General features: G+C 38.5%; 1 protein-coding gene across 1 annotated transcript in view; it reads right to left on the minus strand.

Moving 5' to 3' along the window:
- Positions 1-26,558, minus strand: part of Nf1 (neurofibromin 1) — a 1,111,953-nt gene that overhangs the window by 952,995 nt on the left and 132,400 nt on the right. The window contains exon 8 of the mRNA XM_090369763.1: positions 1,436-1,511. Coding sequence (XP_090225889.1) covers positions 1,436-1,511 — 76 coding nt within the window. The remainder of the gene's footprint in view (positions 1-1,435; positions 1,512-26,558) is intronic.

The raw sequence follows: 26,558 nt of genomic DNA on the forward strand, positions 1-26,558 counted from the left end.
TAGCTTGGAATCACTTTCATTAAAGCTACGTACAGCAATCAAAAAAGTTCCATTTTGTAAAGTCATCGCTATCTCTCGTTCCCTATCTGTGCAATTTTCACCAATTACGCCTGTTGTCATTCTTCTTCCACAACTATTGTTTTGCTATTGGCAAACATTTTTGAACAACAAACCTGCATAATCACACAACTCAGAAGATTGTGTTCTATAAAAAAAATACAAATAAACATTCACCAAATATGCCATGAATGCAACATTTAGTTTTGCATTTCTTTCTATGCACCAAATGCTGCCTTTATGCTCATTTGTTTGCAAATGTCCGATTACATTACATTTCTCAAAATTTTAAATTCATATCTACATAAAATACACAAGGAAAACATGTTACCTTTTCCAGATTTTACAATATATAGGAAATCTTGACTATATGCCTTCTGAAATTTTATCATATTCCTTTGGCATCTAATTGAGAGACATTGTTAATCACACTAGATGAATGAAATGACTGCACAGGTGCATTTCTATTCTGCAGTGTAGACTACCACACCACACCTTGATGGCCAATTCATTAACAAAAATAAGCAGAAATTTGCAAAACAAAACAAAAATTGAATTTTAATGTAGTTTTATTATTTTTTTATGAAAAGAAAAAGACAGAACTATTTTTGCAAAAAAAAAAAAAAAAAAAAAAAAAAAAGGAGAAACTCTTTGTCATCAACTAAATTACAACAGTGAAAAGAAGAAGGGTCATATCAAGTAAAAAAAAAAAAAAAAGTCTCAGTTGTAAATCCACAGAGTTGGAAGCTAAAATGAAGGTAGGTGGAGGGACCAATTTTCATTTTACTTCACTTGTAATCAAGTTTACAACATAAGAATACGCAGAAATTCAGTGCTAAATGTGGAACTCATTAATACGCTCAGTTTGAATTTCAGAGAAATTTGAACTGAGCGTCAAGTTACCTAGATATTCATTACTTATATTCAATTAATTTTTTTTCTTCTTCTTCTATTTGACTAACACTCCTCATCTTCATTATCCTTACTTATACATTGATAGCACCCAAATTAAGTTTCTTCTACTTACTTACATTCAATACAATGCTTGCAGAATGATTCTCGTACAGAGGATTGGCTGAATTTTCTAAAATCTATCAGCAGAAGAAACACACAAAGTTTAACAAACCATACAAGCCCAATGCAATGCAGGTGAACTATTTAAACAATTATTATTACAATAAACGGTTAATAATTCATCACATTTCAAAAAATTCACCATTATAAAACAATAACAATATAAAACAATCTCCAAATCTATCCATCTCTATTAGCACCAATTTCATATTTGCCTTAAAATTTTTCACAATTTTAATGCAATAGACAAATTAAACTATAATAAACAAATAAGACCTAGAATAAAAATAATAACTTTTCTTACCTGTTAGTTCTTCATTTGGCTTTTTCTGTAAATCTGTAAACTCGTGAGGATAAGTATCCATCCAATTCCACACTGCCTGTGAGGCAAACTTTTTGTGATTAATAATAAATTAATTTGCAATTTGTTATTAAACAAATTTATTTATCATTCTGGCTAACTGACATAAAATTATCAGAGAAAAGAAACAGCAGAACAATCAGTATAGGAAACACGGTGTCAATATAAGAATTTCCTAATTTTAAAGCTCTATAATCACAAAAGACATGACTTGTGGAAATTAATTTTTTTAAAAATGCAGATAAGCACTCAAAGTTCCAGTTCTTTTAATTCTTATGTACATATAATAAAAGCAGCAAGCTTTGTAATATTCATAAACATACTGTATGCTAAAAACTACCTCAGTGCAAGAAAATAACTTCTAGAAATAAGCATATTGTGCTTATCATGCATGCTGTGGCTGACTTTTGCTTTAAATCACTGGTTCACTAAATTTTGAGAAACTGACAAGTGTTGTAAAACAAAAGACAGAAATTGCAATTTTCTAATGTGCACACTGGGTATATATTAGTATTAGCATTAGTAGAGGCACGTGATGCAAGAAAGCAAGCTTATTCAGCATCATCCCAAAAAAAAAAAAAAAAAAAAACCTCTCATTTCACCAATCCATTCATTCCAAATGATTGTCTGGTCCTGCCTTGAATTTATTTAAGCTATCAACTTCCACAACAACAGACGGAAGTTTGTTCCGACAATCAACCACCCGCTAGCTAAAGCGCAAACTTCCACACATCTATTCTACAATTGTCTTTCTTCAGTTTCAATCTATGCCCCCTCAGGTTGGTAATTTGAGCAAGAATCCAGTCAGCATTGAGCCTGCTCAATCCATTCAAGGCTTTATACACCTCAATCAGATTGTCTCACAGGTGCCTAGTCTCCAGAAGCTGCAATTTAAAGAACTTAAGCCTTTCTTCATAAAAGCACCCCTTTGTTCCCTTCACCAGTATTGTTGTCCTTCTCTACTCGTTCTAGCAACTCATCCTTCCTAAAATGAGGCTTCCAGATCTGTATGCAGTACTCAAGGTGTGGCCTGACCACTGCCTTATACAAGGGGATAATCATCTCCTTATCCCTGCTTGCAAAATTCCTGCATACCATTGACAAGACCCCATGCCCTACTCTGGCAGCCTGTCTGCAATTCTCAGAAAACTTCATATCTGACTGCAGATATGAAGATATCAATTACCCCCAGGTCTCTTTCATTCTCCACTACCCTGAGTGCACCCAACTTTTTCAGATCCTGTTGCAGCAGCAAACTGTCATTACTGTTATTAACAACCCTGCCAAACTTTGTATCATCTGCAAACTTGGACATTAAGCTTGATGTACCTTCATCAATATCATTGGTAAATATACAAAAAAATGATGGGCCCAACACCGAACCCTGAGAGACACCACTAATAATATTAGTCCATGTAGAGCAGTATCCAATGATTATCACTCTCTGTCTTCTCACACTCAACCATCCTTTTATCCATTGTACCAACTTGCCTTTAATGCCATAATGCTCTAATTTGCACAGTAGTCTTCCATGTGCAACAGTATCAAAAGCTTTCCTGAAATCCAAGGATATGATATCAAAATTATTATTTGCATCCAGTTCCTTTGTGACCACATCATAGTATCCAATCAAATTGGTCAGACAAGACTTCCCCTTGACAAACCCATGCTTGTCTAAATTATTACTGCTGTCTTGTCTGGATGATTCTGCAACACTTCTTTAACCAGTGACTCTGTTATTTTCCCTGGAATAGAAGTCAAACTAACAGGTCTGTAATTACTTGTGTCACCCTTTGATCTCCCACCCTCCTTTGTGAACTGGAGATACATTTGCACATCTCCAGTCCGTGGGGACTTCCCCAAGTCCAAGGATGCTCTCATAATTATAGCTAAGGACTTGCTTACTTCCTTTGCCACTTCCTTTAATATAACTGGACAGATCCCATCTACCTCAGGTGCCTTTCTTATGTTTAACTTCAACAATTTCTCCTCCACTTTGCTCTCAGTTATTACAAAATCATTTAACTCTCTGTTAGAGTTTGATAAACATTTGGCCCTCTCCTCCTTGAATAACTCCTCATGTGTGATTGTAGATGCAAAATACTCATTTAGTTTGGCAGCTATCTGAGAATGATCATCTACAGTCAAACAACTGATGTCAAGTGGACCAATCTGATTCATCCCCTTTCTTTTAGAGTTAATATAAGTAAAGAAGTCTTTGCTGTTTTTCTTTGCCTCCTTTGACAAAGATTTTTCATAATCTGCCTTTGCTTGCCTAACCTCCTTTGTGACTTGATTACAGACAAGCTTGTATCTACCATAGGCTTCTGTGTCGCTTGACAATTTATGCGCATCCCATGCATTTTTCTTCTCTGTCATGAGTCTCATTAGTTCATCTGACATCCATTTGGGCCTCAACCTAGAGCAGTATTTCTCAGTTGGAACAAAAAGCCTAGTAACTTCCAAAATGACTTCCTTGAATGCTTTCCATTTAGAATTTGCTGTTGATAACATCATCAGTTGGTCCCACTGTATAGAACCTAAAAAATCTCCGCATATGCAGAGAACATCTGCTAATTTTGTGCATGCGGCCCTTATAAATGGACAGATATAATGCCAAGGTAGATATTTGGAGGTGTTGTAAGTGCAGAGAGAGAGAGAGAGAGAGAACAAAGAAATTTGGTATTTTGTTAGACTAATTTAAGTGCTTTAAGAAAAGTCATTGCCCTCAGAGGAACCTTAAAACTACAGCTTACCCTCATATATCTGGCTGCATAGCAGAATCACTACAAGCAAGACACTCTAATCCCAGGGGAGGGATTAGATCCTAGTTATTAGAAGACCCTACATTATTAGCAAAACAGGAAATATTTTATGCAATAATGATAAGTGGGACAGGACAAAAGTATGTCTGCCAGAGGCAACAGCTGGTGATATTGCAAAATGATTATCATCTTTTGACACAAGAGGTGATACTGTTGTACATGTTCTAACTAAAGATAAGTAGAGAAAATGAGGCTTTTCTTAACAAGCATGAGATTATGTTGAGAAAATGTTGCAAGTTAGGAATGAATTTGAAAATGTCTGGAATTTTGACAAAACATGATAGGTGGGAATTTATGATGAGAATTAATTCAGCAAATCAATTCAGATCTGATAGAGTGTGCACGGTTCATTAAGCAGAATTTTTTCAGCATGGCCAGTGCTTAAAAGAAGGGTCTATTTTTATAGGGATGGTATACACTGGAATAGAAGTGTAAGAATATTTGTTGATAAAATTGAGGTAGGGTTAGGTGGATTGAAAAACTGTTAGTATGTTGGGACGGAGGAGTTAAACACAAATTGAAAATGTAATGACAGACATAAGCAGAGGAGAAATTCACTACAGCATTGCTTCTCTTGTGATATGCAGTAGTCTGAAAAAAAAAAAGGAAGGATGAGGATCACAAGGCCTGCTTGAGTTTCACATGGGATTAGGATTGTGTAAGAGTTACTAAAAACCACACATGGGATTAATTTTATATGGGTTGTGTAAAAACCACACAACATATTTACTTGTTTATACACTAATAAGAGAATAGCAGATAAATGATAAGGGAATAGCAGATAGTTAAAGTTTAATTCATCATTACATTGAAAATAGTTTCCGAATAATGAAGAAAATTTCCATATAATGAACTGATTTTGAGAGACCTGGGTACGCTTTGTTTGCACTTCTGGCCGTTAGGCAACAGAGCTGATGCTGCAGAAAGCAGGAATTAAGAGCTAAAAGGATTAACAATTAATTACGTTAGCTTTTAATAGCTAAAGGATTTAATTCTTAAGATTCACAATTTAGTATTGACCGTAAAGCCATTACTGTACCGAGAAGTTGCACTGGTCAACTGCTATTCTATGTGTTGTCCACAGTTATTGGCAAAGATTGAGGCATATTCCTGACACGGATATTGGCTCTGGTCAACCTGTTTTCTATTGTAAGAACCCTATTAAAGAATTAGGAGAGGGTGATTTTCCTTTAACCTGGAAATTCATCTGTTGTTTCGCAGAAATTAATCATCCGCACTTTCACTAAATTTTGCCTGTATGGTAGGTACAAGTATGGTCTCTGTATGGTAGGAACAAGTGGTTCAAAATCAGGTTTGTTTTAGCTGCTGCTGTGCAAGTAACCTTACAATGTCTATGAGGAAATCTTTGAGTGAGTGTAGGGGAAAAAGTAAAAGTGCTTAATAGTGTATGTCGGGGTGTTAAAAAAAAGAAATTGCTTTAAAATTTGGTATCCCTGCCATTAGTGACACGTATTTTTCAGAATGTCAACCATTCTGAAAAATTGTGTTTCAATACTCAAACTGTTTGAGGAAAAGGGACCCAGTCGGAAGCGTGTGAAATTATGCCTGTATGAAGAAAAAAAAAAGATGAAGCCATTTTTAAGTGGGTGAAGTTGATTCAAGACCAAAATGCCATTAATAACAGAAAAGGCTATGGAGTACACAGCTTTTCTGGGGCATAAAGCATTCCAAGCCAGTTCTGGTTGGCCTGACAAATTTAAAAAGTGCCATTGCTTACTTGAAAAAGTTATTTCTGGTGAAAGTGGGGTTATAATTAAAGAAGATTGTATCCATTGAAAAGAAACAGTTTTGAAAAAAATTATACATTCTTGGTTGGTACAAATATGGCTAGTAATGAAAAATTGAAGCTTTTGGTAATAGGCAAAAGTAAACAACCCCGATGTTTTAAGGGGGCAAAGTCATTAGAGTTGGACTACAACTACAACAAAAAAGCTTGAATGACAAGCGAAATTTTTGAACAGCAGATTTTAGATTTCAATAGAAAGATGACAAAAGAAACAGAAAAATCAGTTTGACTGTCAACAACTGCCCACCTTCACTCGGTAATTTTGAAACTTACAAGTGTGAAGTTTGTTTTCTTCCCTCCGAATACCTCGTCTAAACTGCAGCCAATAAATAAACCAAAGCATTATCAAGAATTTGAAAATGCACAACCAAAGGCACATACCGAAAAAAATTATACTGAGAATAGAAACCAACCTATAGATTCTGTTATAGATTTGCAGATGTGCATATCAGAGTTGGCAAGCGTGTGGAGTCAAGATGTAACAGAAACAACGATTGAGAATTGTTTCACAAAAGTAGGTTTTGCTAAAATGCCAATTAACAGCAATGAGAGAGATGAACTGCTACAAGACATTGAACAATTTTGGGAAGAACTCCAAGTGAGAGGTTTGATCAGTGGAGAAATTGTTCTTGAAGAATCTTTAGGAGTTGATAATGATGTCATAGTAGATGAACATCCAAGTGGCTCCAACATTTTGAAGAATATTCAAAGAACTAGTGACACTATCGATGATGAGTTTGATGAAAACAAGGGCAACAAAGGCAATGAGTGCAATATAATACCTTACAAACATGAAATGTTGGCAGCATTTGAAACTTTGTGTTGAGGCTTTCAGTGTGAAGAAAATGTGCCAGAAAATATATTTGAGTGCTTAAACAAATGCAAACATTGTTATGAACAATGTACAGTAAAATCCAGCGTACAACAAAAATTACGAAATATTTTACAATATAACTCTTAAATGTGTACTAATATATTGTGTGCATCATGTAAGTAGTAATTTCTTAATATGTGATATTAATAAATTAATTGTTTTATAATGTCAGAAAATTTATTCATTCCCACTTATTTCTGATTTATTTCCCATATTTTACTGTATTTCTGAATGTTGAATTACAGTTTTCATTGTTGAAAAGCTCATATTTCTTTATAACGAAATTTCAGTACAACGAATTTTTTCGGTGAACAATCGATTTTGTTATATGGAGGTCCAACTGTATACTGACTGCAGCTTGTGGGTTGGTCATTCATACACTAGCAAGAACTTTGCAGATTTATTGGATTACTGTTTTCAACAGATGCATTTTGGAGAGGCAATCAGATGAAATAATACCCTTGATCTGATTATCAGCAATGATTACTTATACATTATGAATCTGCAGATAAAAGAACCACTAGGCGGCAGTGAACGTAGTGCACTACAATAAAGGGGAAAGGTTTTTACCTTTGTAAAGGTAATTAAGGTGGTCTCAGATAGTTTTTAAAATTCTATACAGTGGGACCAACTGATGATGTTACCATCAGTAAATTCTAAATGAGAAGCATTCAAGGAATTAATCGTAAAAGCTACTAGACTTTTCATACCAACTAAGAAATACTGTTCAAGGCTTAGACCTCAAACAATGTCAAATGAACTACTTAGACACATGGCAGAGAAGAAAACAGCATAAGATGCAAAAAAATTATCAGGCAAACAGAAGTCTATGGTAGACATAAACTAGTCTATAATCAAGTAAACAAAGGAAGTTAGGCATACAAGGACAGATTATGAGAAATCTTTGGAAAATCATACAAACACTTCTTTACTTCAAATTGGTTCACTGGATATTGATGGTTCACTTGTTGATGATCCTTCTCAGGTAGCTGAAAACCATATGAGTATTCTGCATCTACATTCACAGATGGGGAAGTAGAGGCCAGAAGAGAAGTTTATCGAACTCTAAAGGGAGCTAAATGATTTTGCAATAAATGAGAGCAAAGTTGTTGTTATTGTTGTTGTTATTTTGGTTTTTAGGAGCATTAGCAACTAAGGCCATATTTTACTCCGGGGATATGCGTGGTCATTACCTGACCTTTCCACATTTGGTGGTCACGGGCTCGAACCCCAGTCTAATCAAGAAGCATATGCTACGCACTGCTGCTGCTCCTGCCCACCTGGCTACGGAGGCACCTGAGAGCAAAGTGGAAGAGAAAATGTTGAAGTTAAACATAAGAAAGGCACCTGGAGTGAATGGGATCTATCCAGCTATGTTAAAGGAGGCAACAAAATAAGTAAGCAAACCATCAGCAATAATTAAGAGAGAATCCTTGGACTCAGGACAGATCCCCACGCACTACAGATGTGCAAATGTACCCCCAATTCACAAAAGGGGGAATAAAGGGTTGATGACTGTTTTCACCAGCAGCATGATCGAGAAGCAACCAGAGAGAGTAATACTCTTGATCTGATTATCAGCAGTGATTATTCATCCATTAAGAATCTACAGATAAAGGAACCACTAGGTGGCAGTAATCACAGTATATTAATATAGGATTTATTTAAAGATGTAACCACCATCAGGTGTAAAGGCAAGGGTCTTAGGCAGTTTTTAAATTTGATACAGTGGGACTAACTGACGTTACCACGTGCAAATTCTAAATGGGAAGCGTTCGAGGAATTAATCATAGACGGTACTAGACTTTTCATACCAACTAAGAAATACCATTCAAGATCTGGGCCTAAGTGGATATCAGATGAACTAATAAGACTTGCGGCAGAGAGGAAAAATGCATGGGATGCATATAAATTATCAGGCAACACAGAAGTCTATGGTAGATATAAGCTAGTTTGTAATCAAGTCACAAAACAGAGGTAGATTACGATAAATGTTTGGCAAAGGGCACAAAAAAAATACAGCAAATACTTCTTTAAAGAGGTAAACTCAAGAAGGAAGGGGATGAAAGAGATTGGTCCACTTGACATCGATGGTTCGATTGTTGACGATCCTGCATCTACATTCACACATGAGGAATTCTCTAGGGAAGTTTGTTTGTTTGTTTGTTATTTGGTTTTTAGGAGCATTAGCAACTAAGGCCATATTGCTCCGGGATATGCGGTGGTCATTCCCTGACCTTTCCGCATCTTCCGTATTTGGTGGTCACTGGCTCGAACCCCGGTCTAATCAAGAAGCGTGTGCTACGCACTGCTGCTCCTTCCCACCTGGCTACGGAGGCGCCTCTAGGGAAGTGGATTCCTCAAGTTTATGATACTCTAACAGGGAGCTAAATGATTTTGTCATATCTGAGAGCAAATTGGAGGTGAAAATGTTGAAGTTAAACATAAGAAAGGCACCTGGGGTGGATGGAATCTATCTAGTCATATTAAAGGAGGCAACAAAGGAAGTAAGCAAACCCTTAGCCATAATTATGAGAGCATCCTTTAATTCAAAGTAGGTCCCCACTGACTGGAGATGTGCAAATGTATCCCCAATTCACAAAAGGGGGGGGGGGAGATACAAGAAAATAATGGAGTCACTGGTTAAAAAAGCATTGCAGGATCATCTAGACAAGACTGCAGTTATAGTTCAGACAGGATGAGTTTATTACAGGGAAGTCTTGTCTGACCTATTTGACTGGACACTACGATGCAGTCACAAAGGAACTAGACGCACATACATATGTACGTGCGTCCAGTTTCTTTGTGTAATCATAAAACATCCTTGGCTTGGAAGAAGTTAGCGAAATGCAAGCCAATAATAGCCTAATTACCCATTTCATTATAGCCATTTGTTGAATAGTATGATTGCAACAATATTTGCAATCATACTATTTATACAATATTTAAAAATATTTGTCATATTACTGCAACAAGTATTTATCATATTACTGCAACAGTACAAGTAGTTGTCAATTTCTTTTTTAATCTCAAATTTTCCCTCAATTTCAACTACAAGATCAGGTACCTCAATCAACACTGTTTTCAGAAATATTTCGATACGTTCCAATTGCAAATATACATCTCTTACGTTAGTTTTCATAAATCCATTGTATCCTGTCTTCCAGCTGAAATTATGGAAATTTGTGAATGATCAATAAAATATTTACAACATAAAAACTTTTTTATTTGATAAGTTGTTATTGTTTGGTTTTTAGGAGCATTAGCAACTAAGGCCATATTGCTGCTCCGGGGATATGCGGTGGTCATTCCTGACCTTTCCGCATCCTCCGTATTTGGTGGTCACGGGCTCGAACCCCGGTCCAATCAAGAAGCGTGTGCTACACACTGCTGCTCCTTTATTTGATAATCAATATATACAAATCAAAATACCCAAAAGAAGCGTGAAGGATGTTTCACATAAAACCGCAATTTTACTTCAGTTCAAAATATTTAATATGAATGATGTAATGTTTTATGATGACACCTGCTACTTATTCAGGCACCTCCATAGCCAGGAGGGCAGGAGCAGCAGTGAGTAGCACATGCTTCTTGATTAGACCGGGGTTCAAGCCAGTGACCACTGCATATCCCAGGAGCAATATGGCCTTAGTTGCTAATGCTCCTAAAAATCAAATAACAAACAAACAAGCTACTTATTCTACCAAATCAATGTTAGTAACTGAGTGTTAGCATCATCAGACTCATTTAGGAAGCATCATTTGCGTCATTTCCATTTCAGTGTTCATGTTACTTATCACCTTACTTCCATTTGCTATGTTATTTAGAAAGTCACATCATTTCCATTTCATATTTTTGTGAAAATTCAATTTTACTTCAGTCCAAAATTCAGTATATGCTGCCAAAGAAAAATAACTCTGATATCATATACTTGGATTTCTGGAATTTTGATACTATTGCACATGGAGGACTACTGTACGAAATGGAGCAGTATGGCATTAAGGGCAAGTTGTTGTATCATTGATTGTTGTATCATCAATATCATTGATAAAGGTATTTATCAATGATATTGATGAAGGTATATGAGGCTTAATGTCCAAGTTTGCAGACGATACAAAGGTTAGCGGTGTTGTTAATGACAGTAAAGACAGTATACTACTGCAACAAGATCAAGTTGAACAGATGGTCTGAGAGGTGTCAACTGAAATTTAATATTGACAAATACAAACTATTGCATATGGGTAGCAGCAACCCCAGAGTAATGTACCAACTATGCAGTACTGCACTCAAGGTAGTGGAGAATAAAAAAGAACTAGGGGTAATTGTGAAGTCAGATATGAAGTTTTCTGAGCAGTGCAGAGCAGCTCATGGGGGTCTTGTCTATGATATACACGAATTTTGCTAGAAGGAAAAGGGTGATTACCCGCTTGTATAAGATAGTGATTACACCACATCTTGAGTAATGCATACAGTTTGGAGGCCTCATTTTAGGAAGGATGTAGAGGTACTGGAATTAATAGAGAAGGGCAACAAGATTGATGAGAGGGAACAAAGGGTTGCTCTTACCAAGAAAGGCTTAAGTACTGCAAACTGCAGCGTCGAAGACTAAGCACCTGCAAGGTAATTAGATTGAGGTGTACAAGGCTGTAAATGGTTTGAGCAAGCTCAATGCTGGTGGAATTCTTCTTCTTGCTCAGATTATGCACCTGAGAGGGCATAAATTCAAACTGAGGAAAAACAGTTGTAGAATAGATGTGTGGCAATTTGCCTTTAGCCAGTGGGTGTTTAATTGCTGGAACAAACTTCCATCAGTTGTTGTGGAAGTTGATAGCTTAAATAAATTCAAGGAAGAACTAAACAAACTCTTGGATCAAATGGATGGGTGAAATGGGAAGGGTTTTTTTTTGCTGATGCTATATAAGCTATAAGCTTGCTTTCTTGCATTATATGCCTCTACTAATGCTAATGCATTCCTACTACTTTGAGCGCTTTGCTTTGTTGCTCTGAGGCATGATTTCTGTTCAAATTCAATTTAATTGAGAATACTACACTAAAGTAATATATTTAAATGCAATATCAATGCTATGCACTGGTTATGCAGCAATAATAACTACTGTGCTAACAAGTTTACATTATAAATTACATTATGAAATTTATGCTATACCATTATGCTTGTAGAATTATAAGTAAATTATAATAGCTAATAAAATTATCTATTAATACCAAAAAACTATGAGATTCAAACTTTTGAGATACTTATTTACCACAAATAAGTCACTAGAATTCCCCTACCATGCACTATGGTACAAAGTATGAGATATATCTGCACCAAATCACCGAAACAAAAGGTTCTAAGTATATTAAAGAGTAACTTAGAAAACCTATAGCTAAATCTAAAATAAACTAATGAACATGATTAGATCTATAAAGCTATTTATAGAATATGATTTAATAAGCTAATTGGGTCAATAAAAACGGCAAGATTTTTCAAAAACTTATCTGTTCCCAGGAGCACAAAATTTCAGAAATTCTAAATTAATGACAGTAATTGGAGTATGCTACTTCAAGATCTAGATAAACTAAGCAGATAGATGAAAAGTGGCAACTAAGGCTTAACTGACAAATGGAATGTACTGCATTTGGGTAACCATAATACCAGAATAACTGACCTCAACAGTTTAAAAAGATAAAAGACATAGGAATAAGTGTACGGTTAGACCTGAACTTCTTTAACATGACAAACACTCTGCTAGACTAGGCCATGAGGTTCTATCAATGATATGGACAGCAACTTGGCATGCAGGGACAACATATACCGAATCCAAATTCTTTAGAATTGTTGTAACTGTAGTTAATGAATAGATCAGTGGACTTACTATCTCACGGTATCTCTTCAAAGGATGAATTGATTCATATTATAAAGGGCTTGCCAGATTTCTTATCAGTTGGATATGATTCTATCCCTAAATTTAGTAAAATTATATTGTAGTTCTTAGCTTCAAGATAGTTCCTAATATTTAGAAAATCTATAGAATCATTCTGTTCCTGAAGTTACAAATCCTATTTGTAACCATTACAGACTTACTTCTGTCTGCATTCCCTTTCAAAAAGTTCTCAAAAGGATTCTATTTTTGCATCAATCTTATCATATTTTTCTAGTATATTAAGGGCATTGTTAATTACATTGTTAATTACTATACATTATGGCATTGGTAACATTTCTTAATTATATGTTTACAGCAGTTTTGTGGGCAGAGTCTATTCTGCATGGGATTCTGACTTCCTTGCTATTTTTTTTTTGACACAGTTTCTGCTTTTGACTCATTTCAAGTTTTCTCACTGTCAGTGGTTATCAAATCTTGTTTTTGGCTCACCAATAAGAAATCTGTTGTCAGATTTCTGTTTCTTTCTCAGACTACCTCTGAAAATTCATGGGCTACTAAGATTGGAATTCCACAGAGCAGCATTTATTTCATCATTATTTTCTTCAATGTTAGCTGCTTTTCTCCAGGACAATAATAAGTTTAATTTATATGCAGATGATGTGATCTTAATTATGAAGGTAGAGAGGTCACATGTTTCAACTAAAGATCAGTGTCAATTTTCAGGAGAAAATTAATGGACTTATTGCATGCTTTAGTTGTTTTGGGTTATCTATCAATTCCTCAAAGTACAAATAAATGTTCTACAGTTTATTACATTTCTCCTTTTCTAACAGATTTTTGGTTGAGGATCATGCTATACCTAAGGAGGAACTGATGAAATTTTTATGGATTATGACCATAGAGGTATGTGACCATAGAGGTAGATGTTGCCACATCTACCTCTATGGTCACATCTAATCTACAAGCAGTACTAGGAATCAGTACACTACTGAGGTGGTAGTTTTGTAAATTGAAACTAGCAAATGTGTATTCCAGCCTATTTTATTGTTTAACATTAGGATACCATCAATTGAAAATCTCTGGAACTTTCAAACACTTTTTAAGAAGAAATTGCTTAATTGCAAAACTTTTTAGTGGGATACTGAAAACTAAACTAGAGAAAGCAATAAGTATTTCGGAAGAGCAGTGTGGATTTACAGGTGGATGGTCCTGTATTGAACCTCTAAAATTTCTAGAACAGAGAGTGGGTGTGAGAGCACATGTGAACAAATATTCAAAATGATTTTCCTTCCTCCAAAGCAAAAGCTTTCCTTCAGCAAAGCAAAAGGCTCAAACTAGGAAAAAATCGTTTTGAATATTTTCGTTATATTCTTTTAATTGCGTTAATTTGATTTTTAATTGAGTTAATTTGATTTTAATTGTTTAAAATTGATTATTTAATTATTTATATTTTACTCTAATGTACCGGTAATTTGTCGATTTTTTTCGTTTTTTCCGTTTTAATTTCTGGAGGGTATCATACGGAAGTGTTCTACGTACTATAGTGAGGTAAACTCCTCTTATTATTTTACTAAATTTAACTAAATAAATATAGAGACCTAGTTTTCACAAATGTAACTTCATAAATTAATAGATATACGTTGACAGGGGATAAGAAAGTCATATAACGTAACTCGTAGATAACATTCAATACCAAAATACATATATATAGTGTTATAACTGCATTGGGATATAAGTTTAGGGTTATATTTTGTATTGGAATTTTATTGAACTTGAATTGAAATCATGACTCAGACCAGAGCAGCAAAGCAAAAGGCTCAAACTAATGGAAGTGCTGTGACTCAGGGGAGAACTGACGGGGGCACTTGTCCTCTGAATCACAGTCTATTGAAATGCACTGCTTGTGGAGCAATCAGGAATGGGACATGATATTGCCAAGGGGAATGTCGTTGTGTGTGTGTGTGTGCGATGTAAGGAGTGTGAGGGAACTAGGCGCCAACTCAACATTGTTATGGGCTTATACAAGAGCTTGAAGGACAGGGTGGATGCCCTCGAAGGATTTAAATTGAGAGGTCAATCAAGCTCTCAGCTGCCCACATCAATGCCAGAGCTTGCACTTGAACATCAAGCAACAAAGCAGCAAACTCCAAGGCAGAATGCACTGGTCCCAAAGGAACTAGTTGTTGTAGGTGACTTTATTGTCAGGGAAACGGGGAACATATTGTGCAAAAAGGATAGATGGAACAGGGCCAAGGTATTCTGCCAGAGGCAAAGGTTCATGATGTTGTAGAGCAGATATCATCTTTTAAGGGCACAAAGGGTGATAGTGTTGTACACATTGGCACTAATGATATTAAAGGTAGAAGACTGGCGGAATTACTTAACAAGTACAAGTCAATGCTGAAAAAAAGCCATGAGTTAGGGTTGAATTTGAAAGTGTCTGCAATTCTGCCCAGACACGATAGGAGGGAGTATATGATAAGAGCCTTGTCGATCAATTCGGCCCTGGAGAGATTGTGCAAGGCTCAAGGGGTAGAATTTTTCTCAGCCTGGTCTGTGCTTGTTGACAGGAGAGAATGCTTCTACAGGGATGGGGTACACTTAAATAGAAAGGGTGCAAGAATGTTTGGTAGTTAGGTAGGTCAGAAAATTGCAAGCTTGGGGGATACATGGACTAAAAGGTTAACAGTGGCCGAAGGGAGAGGCAAAAGTGATTCTTGCACTGCTTCTATTAGAATGAGCAGCAGCCTAGAAAGCAAGGCAATGGAGATTTCCAGGACTGCTGGGAGTCATAGTGGAACAAGTAAATACATGGGCTGTGTTAGAGTAACTAAGAGTAGGAACAGGTGCATGTACACCAATGCTAGGGGTATAGTTAATATATTTGATGAGCGTGAAGTGCTAGTCAACACATCAAAGACATCAGAGAAGTGGGATATCAGAGAAGTGGTGTCAAACAGACATAAGCCGTGCAGAATTGGAATTTGGTGAGTAGAATGCGTACAGAAAGAACAGACAGGACAGGAAGGGAGGAGGGGTTATGCTTGTTAGTTAAGAAACACAAAATCTAAGGAAGTGCATCCAATTGATGTTGGTGGACAATGCACTGTTCAGTCTGTTTGGTGTGAAATAATCACTGGAAAAGGAAAAATGAGAGTAGGTGTGTGCTATAAGGCCTAATGAATCTGATGAGTACAATGAGCAATTGTGCAGAGAAATAGAGGGCCAGTAAATCAGAATGTCTTATAATGGAGGATTTTAACTTTCCAGATATTGACTGGAATTTGTGGGTTGGTCACTCACACACTAGCAAGGCTTTTGTGGATTTATTGGATGACTTTTTTTTCTACAGCAGCAAGTTCGGGAGGCAACCAGAGGGAGTAATACTCTTGATCTGATTATCAGTAGTGATTCTTCATGCATCAAGAACCTACAGATAAAGGAACCACTGGGTGGCAGTGACCACAGTGTGCTGAAGTGGGATTTACTCAAAGCGGTAACTACCATCAGGGGTAAAGGGAAGGGCTTTTGCTTTCGTAAAGGTGACTAGAGAGGTCTGAGACAGTTTTTAAATTCTGTACAGTGGAATCAACTGATGATGTTACCAACATTGAATTCTAAATGGAAAGCAGTCAGGGACTTTATTTTGGAGGCTACTAGGCTATTCATTCCAACTAAGAAATATTGTTCAAGGTTTAGGTCTAAATAGATGTCAGATGAATTAATGAGGCTCGTGGCAGAGAAGAAGAACGTATGGGATGAATATAAATTATCAGGTGACACAGAAGCCTAAGGCAGGTATAAACTAGTCTGTAATCAAGTCACAAAAGAGGTTAGGCAGGCAAATACAGATTACGAGAAATCTTTGGCAAAGGACACAAAGAAAAACAGCAAAGAATTCTTTACTTATGTAAACTCTAGAAGGAAAGGGTTTGTTTGTTTGTTTGTTTTGGTTTTATTGGCGCATTAGCTACAAAGGCTATAATGCGCCAAGACCATGTCATTTATAAAAAAATTTAAACTTTCAGTGACCTAATTAGTTAGGTCACTATGTCAAGAAGTATAAGAAAAATGTAAATTTTATAAACGAGTAAAAATATTAATTGATTTTAAAAATCTAAAAATAGCAGACACATTATCATTGTCGGATAAAATCTGACTGAGTGTATACGGCTCAGTCAGATGATTAAAAGCAGTAAAACGGATATTGCTAAAATCTGGACAATCAATTAAAATGTGTCTCATAGTTAAAATTGTGCCACAGGACACACACATAGGAGGGTCATCAGCCCTCAGCAAAAACGAATGAGTTAAATGACTGTGTCCTATGCGGGTCCGGGCGAGAACAACTTCCTCCTTACGATTCCTGCGCAGACTAGACTGCCACGGTTCAATTACAGGCTTTATACAATATAGTTTATTTCCAGTCTGTCTATTCCACGAGTCCTGCCATTGGGAGTGTATGTTTTGGTGTATTGTTTGCCTGTAGTCTGTATAGGGGACTGACAGGCAGCGGTTATTATCGGGAATTGCTAATTTGGCTGCGGCGTCAGCCAAATCATTTCCCCTAATCCCAATGTGGCTGGGAATCCAGCAGAAGCGGATATCATATTCACGTCCAAGGAGGAAGTGAATCTTCTGCTGAATACTAGACAGAACTGGATGAGGATTATACCTCACAGATATTAAAGCCTGTAACACACTGAGAGAATCGGAATATAAAATGAACCGTTGGTATTGGCATTCACTAATGTGATCCAAGGCTAACTCTATAGCATGCAGCTCAGCAGTAAATATACTGCATTCAGAGGGAATCTGCTCCGATGTAGTGCTGTCTGTAAAGACAGCAGCAGATCCCACATATGATTCCGACTTCGAACCGTCTGTGTAGACTGGCGCGAAGTCGGAATGTTCAGCTCGGTGTGCTGAATAAAGCTGCAGGTAGACCGATGATGGAGTCCCCAATTTCTAAGGGACAAGTCACATGCCGGGACATGAGCATGCCAGGGTGGAAAGGGTTGCTTTGGTGTTTGGGCAACCTTGTCTACCTTGATATTAAGTTCTTTGAGTAGCTCTTGGAGATGAATACCAAAAGGACGATTGGCAGTCTTACGGGTGTTGTACAAATTTTCCCATCGTGGCTCAAAAACGAATGGCCACGTAGGATGGTCTGGCAGGGATTTCAATTTTAAGGCGTACTTTAGAGACAACTGCTTACGACGAAGCGATAACGGTGGTTCGTTTGCTTCGACGTATAAGCTCTGGACAGGAGATGTTCGAAATGCTCCAGTAGCGATACGTAGAGCCTGATGATGGACAGGGTCCAACCATCGAAGGGCACTGTCTCTGGCTGAAGAATATACTTGGGACCCATAATCTAATTTGGATTGCACAAGTGCACGGTAAAGCCGTAGAAGGGTGCATCGGTCTGCACCCCAAGATAAAGAGGACAGCGAGCGGAGCATATTAAGGCCTCTTGTGCACTTTGTGCGGAGTTGACGAATATGATCCAAAAAGGTCAGTTTTTTATCGAATATGAGTCCCAAGAATTTTGTGTTCGCTGCTACTGGAATAGCATTTTGTCCGATCCTTAATTCAGGTTCAGGATGAAGATTACGCTTGCGACAAAAGTGTACGCAAACGGTCTTCTCCGGCAAGAACCTGAAGCCATTAGTAAGTGCCCAGGAATTCAGACTATCAATGGCTTTCTGCAGTTGTCTTTCAATAACCCTCATGTTGCACGACTGACAAAAAATGCTAAAGTCATCAACATAGAGGGCACTGTTTACAGTTGGAGGAAGTTGTTCTGTGATGGAATTTATTTTGATGGCAAAAAGCGTGACACGTAATACTGATCCTTGTGGAACTCCCTCCTCTTGGCTAAAGGAGCAAGAGAGTGAGGATCTCACACGAACTTGGAACGATCGTTTGGCTAAAAAGTTTTGAATAAAAAAGGGGAGATGTCCTCTAAGGCCTAGGCTATGTAAATCTTTTAAAATGCCAAATCTCCAAGTTGTGTCATACGCTTTTTCCCATGTCAAAGAACACCGACACCAAGTGTTCGCGTTTTAGGAAAGCATCCCGGATGGATGCTTCCAATCTAATAAGATGGTCAGAAGTGGACCGGTTCCTTCGGAAGCCGCACTGGATGTTGGAGAGAAGGTCATTTGTTTCTAGATACCATATTAAACGAGAATTAACCATTATCTCCAGGATTTTGCACAGACAGCTAGTCAGAGCAATAGGACAATAATTGGTGGTGACTTTTGGATCCTTTCCTGGCTTAGGAAAGACAAGAACGATTGCCTTTCGCCAGGAGTCCGGAAACTGCCCTTCAGTAAAGATTCTGTTATACAGAAGGAGCAGACAATCCATAGATTTTGGTGAAAGATGTTTAATCATTTCATAATGGATGCCATCTGGTCCAATGGCACTTGCTTTGGAAAGAGCGAGGGCTCTTTCCAGTTCCTGAATAGTGAAATCCCCGTTGTAGGGATAAATGCTCTTAGATTTAAAGTTAAGTGCCTGTTTTTCGATTTTATATTTCAGGACCAGGAACTCTGGGGAATACAAAGATGTTGCAGAGATGTTAGAGAATGTTTCCCCAAGAGAATTGGCTATTGCAGTTGGATCTGCAATAGCGCATCCTTTATAATCTAGGATTGAAGAAGGGTGGGATGTATACTTTCCCTTAATTTTCCGGATTTTATCCCAGACTACCTTAGAGTTGGTAGACTGGTTAATAGATGACGTAAAACGGATCCACGATTCCTTTTGACTCTGACGGCGGATATATCGTGCTTTGGCTCGTGCACGTTTAAAGACTATAAGGTTGGTCGTGGTAGGATATCGGCGGAATATTCCCCACGCTTGGTTTTGACCCTTTTTTGCTGCTGTGCATTGTGAATTCCACCAAGGTTTAGGAAATGGTGGAAACCGGGCAGATGTTTTTGGAACAGCATTCGCAGCTGCTTAGACAGTATTTTCTGTGATGTACTTAACTGCATCATTGATAGGCTCTTGACTGACTGTGCTAAGATCAAAATTTGCCTGATGTTGGAAGGCAGTCCAGTCAGCCTGATCAATCTTCCACCGTGGTAACCTGAAGGGAAGACATGGTCTCCAGCTGTGTAACGAGGTTGTCACAGGGAAGTGATCGCTTCCGTATGGATTCTCCTCCACTTCTAAAGTGAGTGAAGGGAGTAGAGAAGGGGAGCAGATAGAGAGATAAATGGCAGAAAAAGTACGGGTACGCATGTGGAAGAAGGTGTTTGTTCCAGTATTTAGAAGGGAAAGGTCATTGTCATTTAGCATATGCTCTATGACTCGTCCCCTTCCGTTGATGTTAGCACTACCCCACAGGGTGTTATGTCCATTCATATCCCCGAGAAGTAAGAAAGAGGGAGGCAACTGCGTTAGAAGATCATCAAGGTCTTCCTGGGAGATGTCAGTCCCAGGTGGTAAATAGATAGAGCAGACGGTTAATAAAAATCCCACCGTAAGGCGAATTGCAACAGCTTCTATGCTAGTTGTAATTAGCAAGGGCTGCACTGGGGTCTGGTTACCCACAAGGATAGCCACTCCCCCATATACAGAGCCATCCGCAATTCTATCCTTACGAAAAATTGTGGTGTAATGCATCATGGGTTCATCATTTGCCTTTAGATATGTCTCCTGCAAGCAAAAGCAAACTGGCTCGTGCTTTTGCAGGAGGGCCTTGATGTCATCAATATTTCGCCGGAATCCACGACAATTCCATTGTAGGAATTTAGCCATTATTTTGGCTTCGTGGGTCCATCAGGCGGCTTCCGAGGTGCTGAGGGCTTACTTTTATCAGTCTTGGGTCTATCTTTTTTGGGGAAGAATGGACGCTGTCCCGTGTCCATTTCCTCCTCCGCAAAGAGTTCCAAGACTGAATCTTCGGGTACCTCCTTCTGCTCGACATCCATCTTTTCTTGGGTACTAGGGGGAACTTCCCCTTTTTTATTCTTTTCTTTCATAGTTACCTTTGTTACTTGTGGAGCATTAGGAGGTACCGATATAGGAGTGGCAGCTGATTGGTCCTTCTGCGCAGGTTTTTGAGAACTTAAAAGATAACGCGCGATGGGAGTGAAAGACTCCTTTGGAGGAATGGTCATGTCCGTCTGAGTTCCGACGGAACATTTCCCTGCTACCTTCTGGGCGTAGGTAGGTTTGTTGATATTCAGGGGTTTGACCGATTTCCTTGCCTCCTGGCATGATATATTTAGCTCTGCCTTTAGCCGTTGAATTTCTTTTTCTTCTTTCCACCTCTGGCATGCTCGTGAATAGGCCGGGTGTTCGCCTTCACAGTTAATACAGGTGGGTTTTGCAGCTGAACATGCTGTTGTTTCGTGGTCCTTTGCACCGCATCGAGCGCATGCAAGGACTCCACAGCAGGCCATTTGAGAATGTCCATACTTCTGGCATTTAAAACACCGTAAAGGGTTCGGAACGTATGGACGCACTGAACAGTTGATGTATCCAGCTTTAATCCCGTCAGGAGGTTTAGGAGAGTTAAAAGTCAGGATAACGCTCCTGGTTTTAACAATTTTTCCATCCCTTCGCACAGTGATTCTCTTGACGGCAATGACTCCCTGTGGTTTTAATTCAGAGCAGATTTCCTCCTCGGTTAAGTCAAGAAGGTCCCACTCCGAAACGACACCTCTCGATGAATTGAGTGTTCTGTGTGGTGTCACTGTTATGGGTATTCCTCCGATTGATGTTGTTCGGAGTAGATGTTCTGATTGCCTGTCATTTTTAGTTTCAATTAAAAGGTCTCCAGAACGAAGCCTTTTAACTGATTTGGGTGAACCTGCTAACCCATCTAACCCTTTTTGAATAAAAAAGGGCAACATTTTACCAATCGGTGTCTCATTGGTAGAATGCATGATTAAGAACCTTGGGACTGGCCCTGATGGTACTTCAGTTCGCTGCCTTTTTTAGCAATAATGCTATCTGGATCATGATCTATGTTTTCAGATAGGGACCGGGTTGGGGCCCCTGAAGAAATATGTTTATCAGGATTCATGGAGTTTTTTAAATTTTTCAGTGCCCGAGCTCCCCACCCACCATGGAGCCCAAAGGGACGTCCACTACCCGGCATGCAATAAATGCGCTCGGGAGTGGAACGCCAGGGCTACCCAGACACTATACCCGCACCGCCACCAGCCTGATTCTTGTCTCTCGGACCATGAGGGTAGGGGCGTAGCATTCACATGGTTGACCCTCGCAGGCGAGCCTACTAGCCGATTGATCCCAGCCGGGCCTTCCAGGACCACCTGTCTTGTCGAAGCAGGGGCCAAAGTGGTGTATTGAAGCTGGGCCCCTCAACCACCAGAATCCCCCTTTCCGAATTTCCACAGGTCGCAGCGCACGGCAAACACGCCGGATTCCTTTGATGTAAGCCTGGAACCTGGGCTGTGGGCGTTGGATCCCAGTGATGCTAGTCTGGAAGTCCAGCAGCGTCACTGGGAAGTCCCCTCACCACGTACAGGTGCCCACGTCGAGGGGCTAGAAGGAAAGGGATAAATCAGATTGGACCACTTAACACAGATGGGTTGACTACTGATGATCATGCTCCAGTAGCTGATAAACTGAATGAGTATTTTGCATCTACATTCACACATGAGGAGTTATTCAATAAGGAAGGCACATGGGGTGGACAGGATCCATCAAGTTATATTCAAGGAGCCAGCAAAGGAAGTAAGCAAACCCTTCGCCATAATTATGAGAGCTTCCTTGGACTCAGGGGAGGTCCCCATGAACTGGAAATATGCAAATGTGTCACCAATTCACAAAGGGGGTTCAAAAGGTGACAGTAACTACAGACCTGTTAGTTTACTTGTGTTCCAGGGAAAATAATGGAATCACTGGTTAAAGAAGCATTGCAAGATCATCAAAAAAAGACTGCAGTAATAGTTGAGATACAGCATGGGTTTGTTAAAGGGAGGTCTTGTCTGACAAACTTGATTGGATACTATGATGCGGTAACAAAGGAACTGAAAGCCAAAAATAATTTTGATATCATATACTTGGATTTCAGTAAAGCTTTTGATACTGTTGCACATGGAAGACTGCTGTACAAATTGCAGTAGTGTGCATTGGAGGCAAATTGCTGCTATGGATAAAAGGATGGTGAGTGGGAGACGAGAGAGTGGTAATCAATGGACACTGCTCTTTGTGGACAAATGTTATTAGTGGAGTTCCCCAGGGTTCGGTGTTGGGCCCACTGTTGTTTTGTATATTTATTAATGATATTGATGAAGGTATATCAGATTTAATGTCCAAGTTTGTAAATGATACAAAGGTTGGCAGGGTTGTTAATGACAGTATGCTACACCAACTGGATCTAGATAAGTTGGGAAATTGGGCTGAGAGGGGGCAACTGAAATTTAACATTGACAAATGCGAAGTACTGCATAGGGCAGCAGTAACCGAACAGAAACATACCATGTGGTACACTTGGGGAAGTGGAAAGTGAAGAAGAACTGGGGGTAATTGTGCAGTCAAATATGAAGTTCGCTGAGCAGTGCAGATGGGCTGCCAGGGCAGGGCAGGTCATGGAGTCTTGTCAATGATACATAGGAATTTCGCTAGCAGGGATAGGGAGGTGATTATCCTGTTATAGAAGGCAATGGTCAGGCGACACCTAGAGTACTGTGTACAGGTCTGGAGGTCTCATTTTAGGAAGGATGTAGAGTTGCTAGAGCGAGTACAAAGAAAGGCAACAAGATTGGCGAGGGGAAGAAAGGGGTGCTCTTACGAAGAAAGACTTAAGTTCTGCAAATTGCAGTGCCTGGAGAGTAGGCACCTGTGAGGTAATCTGATTGAGGGGTATAAGGCCTTGAATGGGATGAGGGAGCTGAATGCTGATGGGATTCTTCCTCTTGCTCAGATTAAGAACTTGAGGGGGCATTGATTCAAATTGAGGAAAGACAGTTGTAGAATAGATGTTCAGAAATTTGCCTTTAGCCAGCAGGTAGTTGATTGGTGGAACAGACTTCCATCTTTTGTTGTGGAAGTTGATAGCCTAAATAAATTTAAGGCTGTGCTGGACAGGAATTTGGAACGAACAGAAGGGTGAAATGAGAGCAGTTTTTTTTTTTTTTTTTTAACTTGGCTGAAACATTTCCCTTATTTTAAAGTTATGCTAGGTGTTTCTAGAAATGATCCACCAATAAGTGGATGCAATAATTTAAATTAGGCTTAATTCATCAAACAGTTAAGGATCAAACTTTTTTTTTTTATAGTTTGCATATTTTTGAAAATTTAACATTTCAAGCTAAGTTCTATGTTCAATACTGTTTCTAGAAATTAAAGTAGTTAAATTCTACAAAATAAATAGGTTATTATAACCACCATTTTGTTCTAAAAAACAGGAAGAGAACCTGTAATAATACAAAATAAGCAATTAGTTGTAAGCACGTTACCAGGGGAAAAAAGTATGACCTTCCACCTAGGAACAGCCTATTAAAGTAAGTGGTGTCCAATATTAAGTAGGTTGTGCCCAGATAGAAGTCTCCTGCTATAAAAAATTGCTACATTTCATCACTTTTAAAATGAAGCAAAAACTTGTAACAATATAATTTAGAAAAGGCATTTTGAAATTAAAGTAGTAATAGTAATAGAAATATTAATTCTATTACTAAAGAAGAGAAAAGTTATCTTCAGTGTTTAATTTACTTGACTATTTTTTTTTTTTTTTTTTTTTATGTAAACCCCAAACACGAGAGGTATTAGAACCTATAGTACGTAGTACCGTGCTTGAGTTGGAGGTTGAGAGGACGAAAGACGATATTTGTTGACATTGGACTTGAACTTCTGTAGACTGTAATTTTCAGGAAATACGTATGAAGGAAGGTTGTTCCAGAAAACAGTAATTGAATGAATAAACGAGGAAGATAAAAATTTGGTTTGTTAGTTTGAAGTTGGACAGTAAATGGATGTTGGTGGCACGTGTTCAGACTGTTTTGAAAGAGAGAGCAGGAATTATAGAAGCCAATTCAGAAGAACAGTGCCCATGTAAGTATCTGTAGAAGAGGCATGCAGCAGATCTATGAGAGAGCAAGTGGAGAGACTCTGTTAGAGATGAACCATTAATGAATGGAATCAAGAAGACAGAGAGGTTTTGGGGGCACCACCCCAGATGTGGGAACAATATTGCATGGCAGAGCGGATTTGCGATTTATACAGAGTGAGCAGCTGTTTGGAAGAAAAGTAACACCGAGAGCAAAAGAGAAAACCAAGTTTTTTAGATGCAGAGGAAGCAATATTTGTAATGTGCTTGTGCCAAGAGAGATTAGAAGTCAGGGTAATCCCCAAAAGTGATATATAATTTTGCCTAGAAATCGGAGTGTCACTAAAGATAAGCATAGGAGCAGAAAAATCCTTTTTGCCAGATATAAGACAAGACTGAGTTTTAGATGGGTTGAAATCAACTAAGTTGTCTTTGCCCCACTGAAGAATTAACTGAAGATCAGCGTTTAAGGAATTGGTAGCAGATTTTCAAGAAATTGAAGCTGATTGAGCAGAACAAGGTTTCTCAAAATGGAAAGTTGAATGCAATGTGCTATCATCGGCAAAAACCATGAATAGGATTTCCAGTCAATGGAAGGTCATTAATATACAAGAGGAAAAGAGTGGGGGGAAGAACTGAACCTCGGGGAATACCGGCATTAGTGGAAAAGTTAGAAGACAAACAGCCATCTACTATCACCCTCAGTGAGCGATCAGAAAGAAAATAGGATAACCAATTATTAAAAACAGTTGGCAAACCATAAGATGGAAGCTTCTTTAGAAGACCTTTATGCCAAACACGATCGAAAGCCTTTGAGATGTCAAGAGCAACTACTTGTGTTTCACCGAACCTTTCCATTGAATTAGTCCATAAATGGATAGCATAAGCCAGAATATCATCAGCGGATCGACACTGACGGAATCCATACTGGTGATCGTTGATCAGACAGAAGGTTTCTAGGTAGTTTTAAATATGGCGGTTAATTGATTTCTCCATTACTTCAGAAAGAGTAGAAGTAATTGCACTGGGACGATAATTGGATGGTAGGGATTTGTCACCCTTTTTACGAAATGGCTGGATATCAGCAAATTTCCAAGCAGAAGGAAAAACACTTTTGGAATAAGAAAGTGAAAAAAGGCGGCAAAGAATAGGTGTAAGTTCAGGAGCACAGGTTTTGAGAACAACTGGAGAAATACGATCGGAACCTGGAGCTTTCTTAGCATCAAGATTCATCAAAACCTTTCTGACATCCCTTTGACAGAAGACCACAGGAGGCATTGATTGGAGCATGTTGGGAATGTTGGGAGGTGTTTTACTAAGATCATTAATACATAAGTTGAAAGAAAAATGGGATGCTAGCAGGTCAGCTTTATCCTTGGCTGAAGTGACAACAGAACCACTGGTTTGGAGAGAAGTAAGAGAGGAGAGATGGGCAAACGTTGCGGCCAATAGCTTTGGCAAGAGACCAGAATGCTCGGCTACCATTAGGGCAAGAAGCAAGTTTTCTACTCTTAGCCTGTGCCTGTTCAAACTCTAGTTTGGACTGATTAATAACTGCTTTACAATTGTTGCACGCTTTGGTGTAGGCAGAAAATGAAACTGAAGAATTAGAAACAAGCCAATTACAATATGCAACAT

The sequence above is a fragment of the Mastigoproctus giganteus genome, chromosome 3, assembly GCF_048544385.1.
Source record: "Mastigoproctus giganteus isolate SK-2022 chromosome 3, ASM4854438v1, whole genome shotgun sequence".
In the NCBI taxonomy this organism is placed as follows: Eukaryota; Metazoa; Arthropoda; class Arachnida; order Uropygi; family Thelyphonidae; genus Mastigoproctus; species Mastigoproctus giganteus.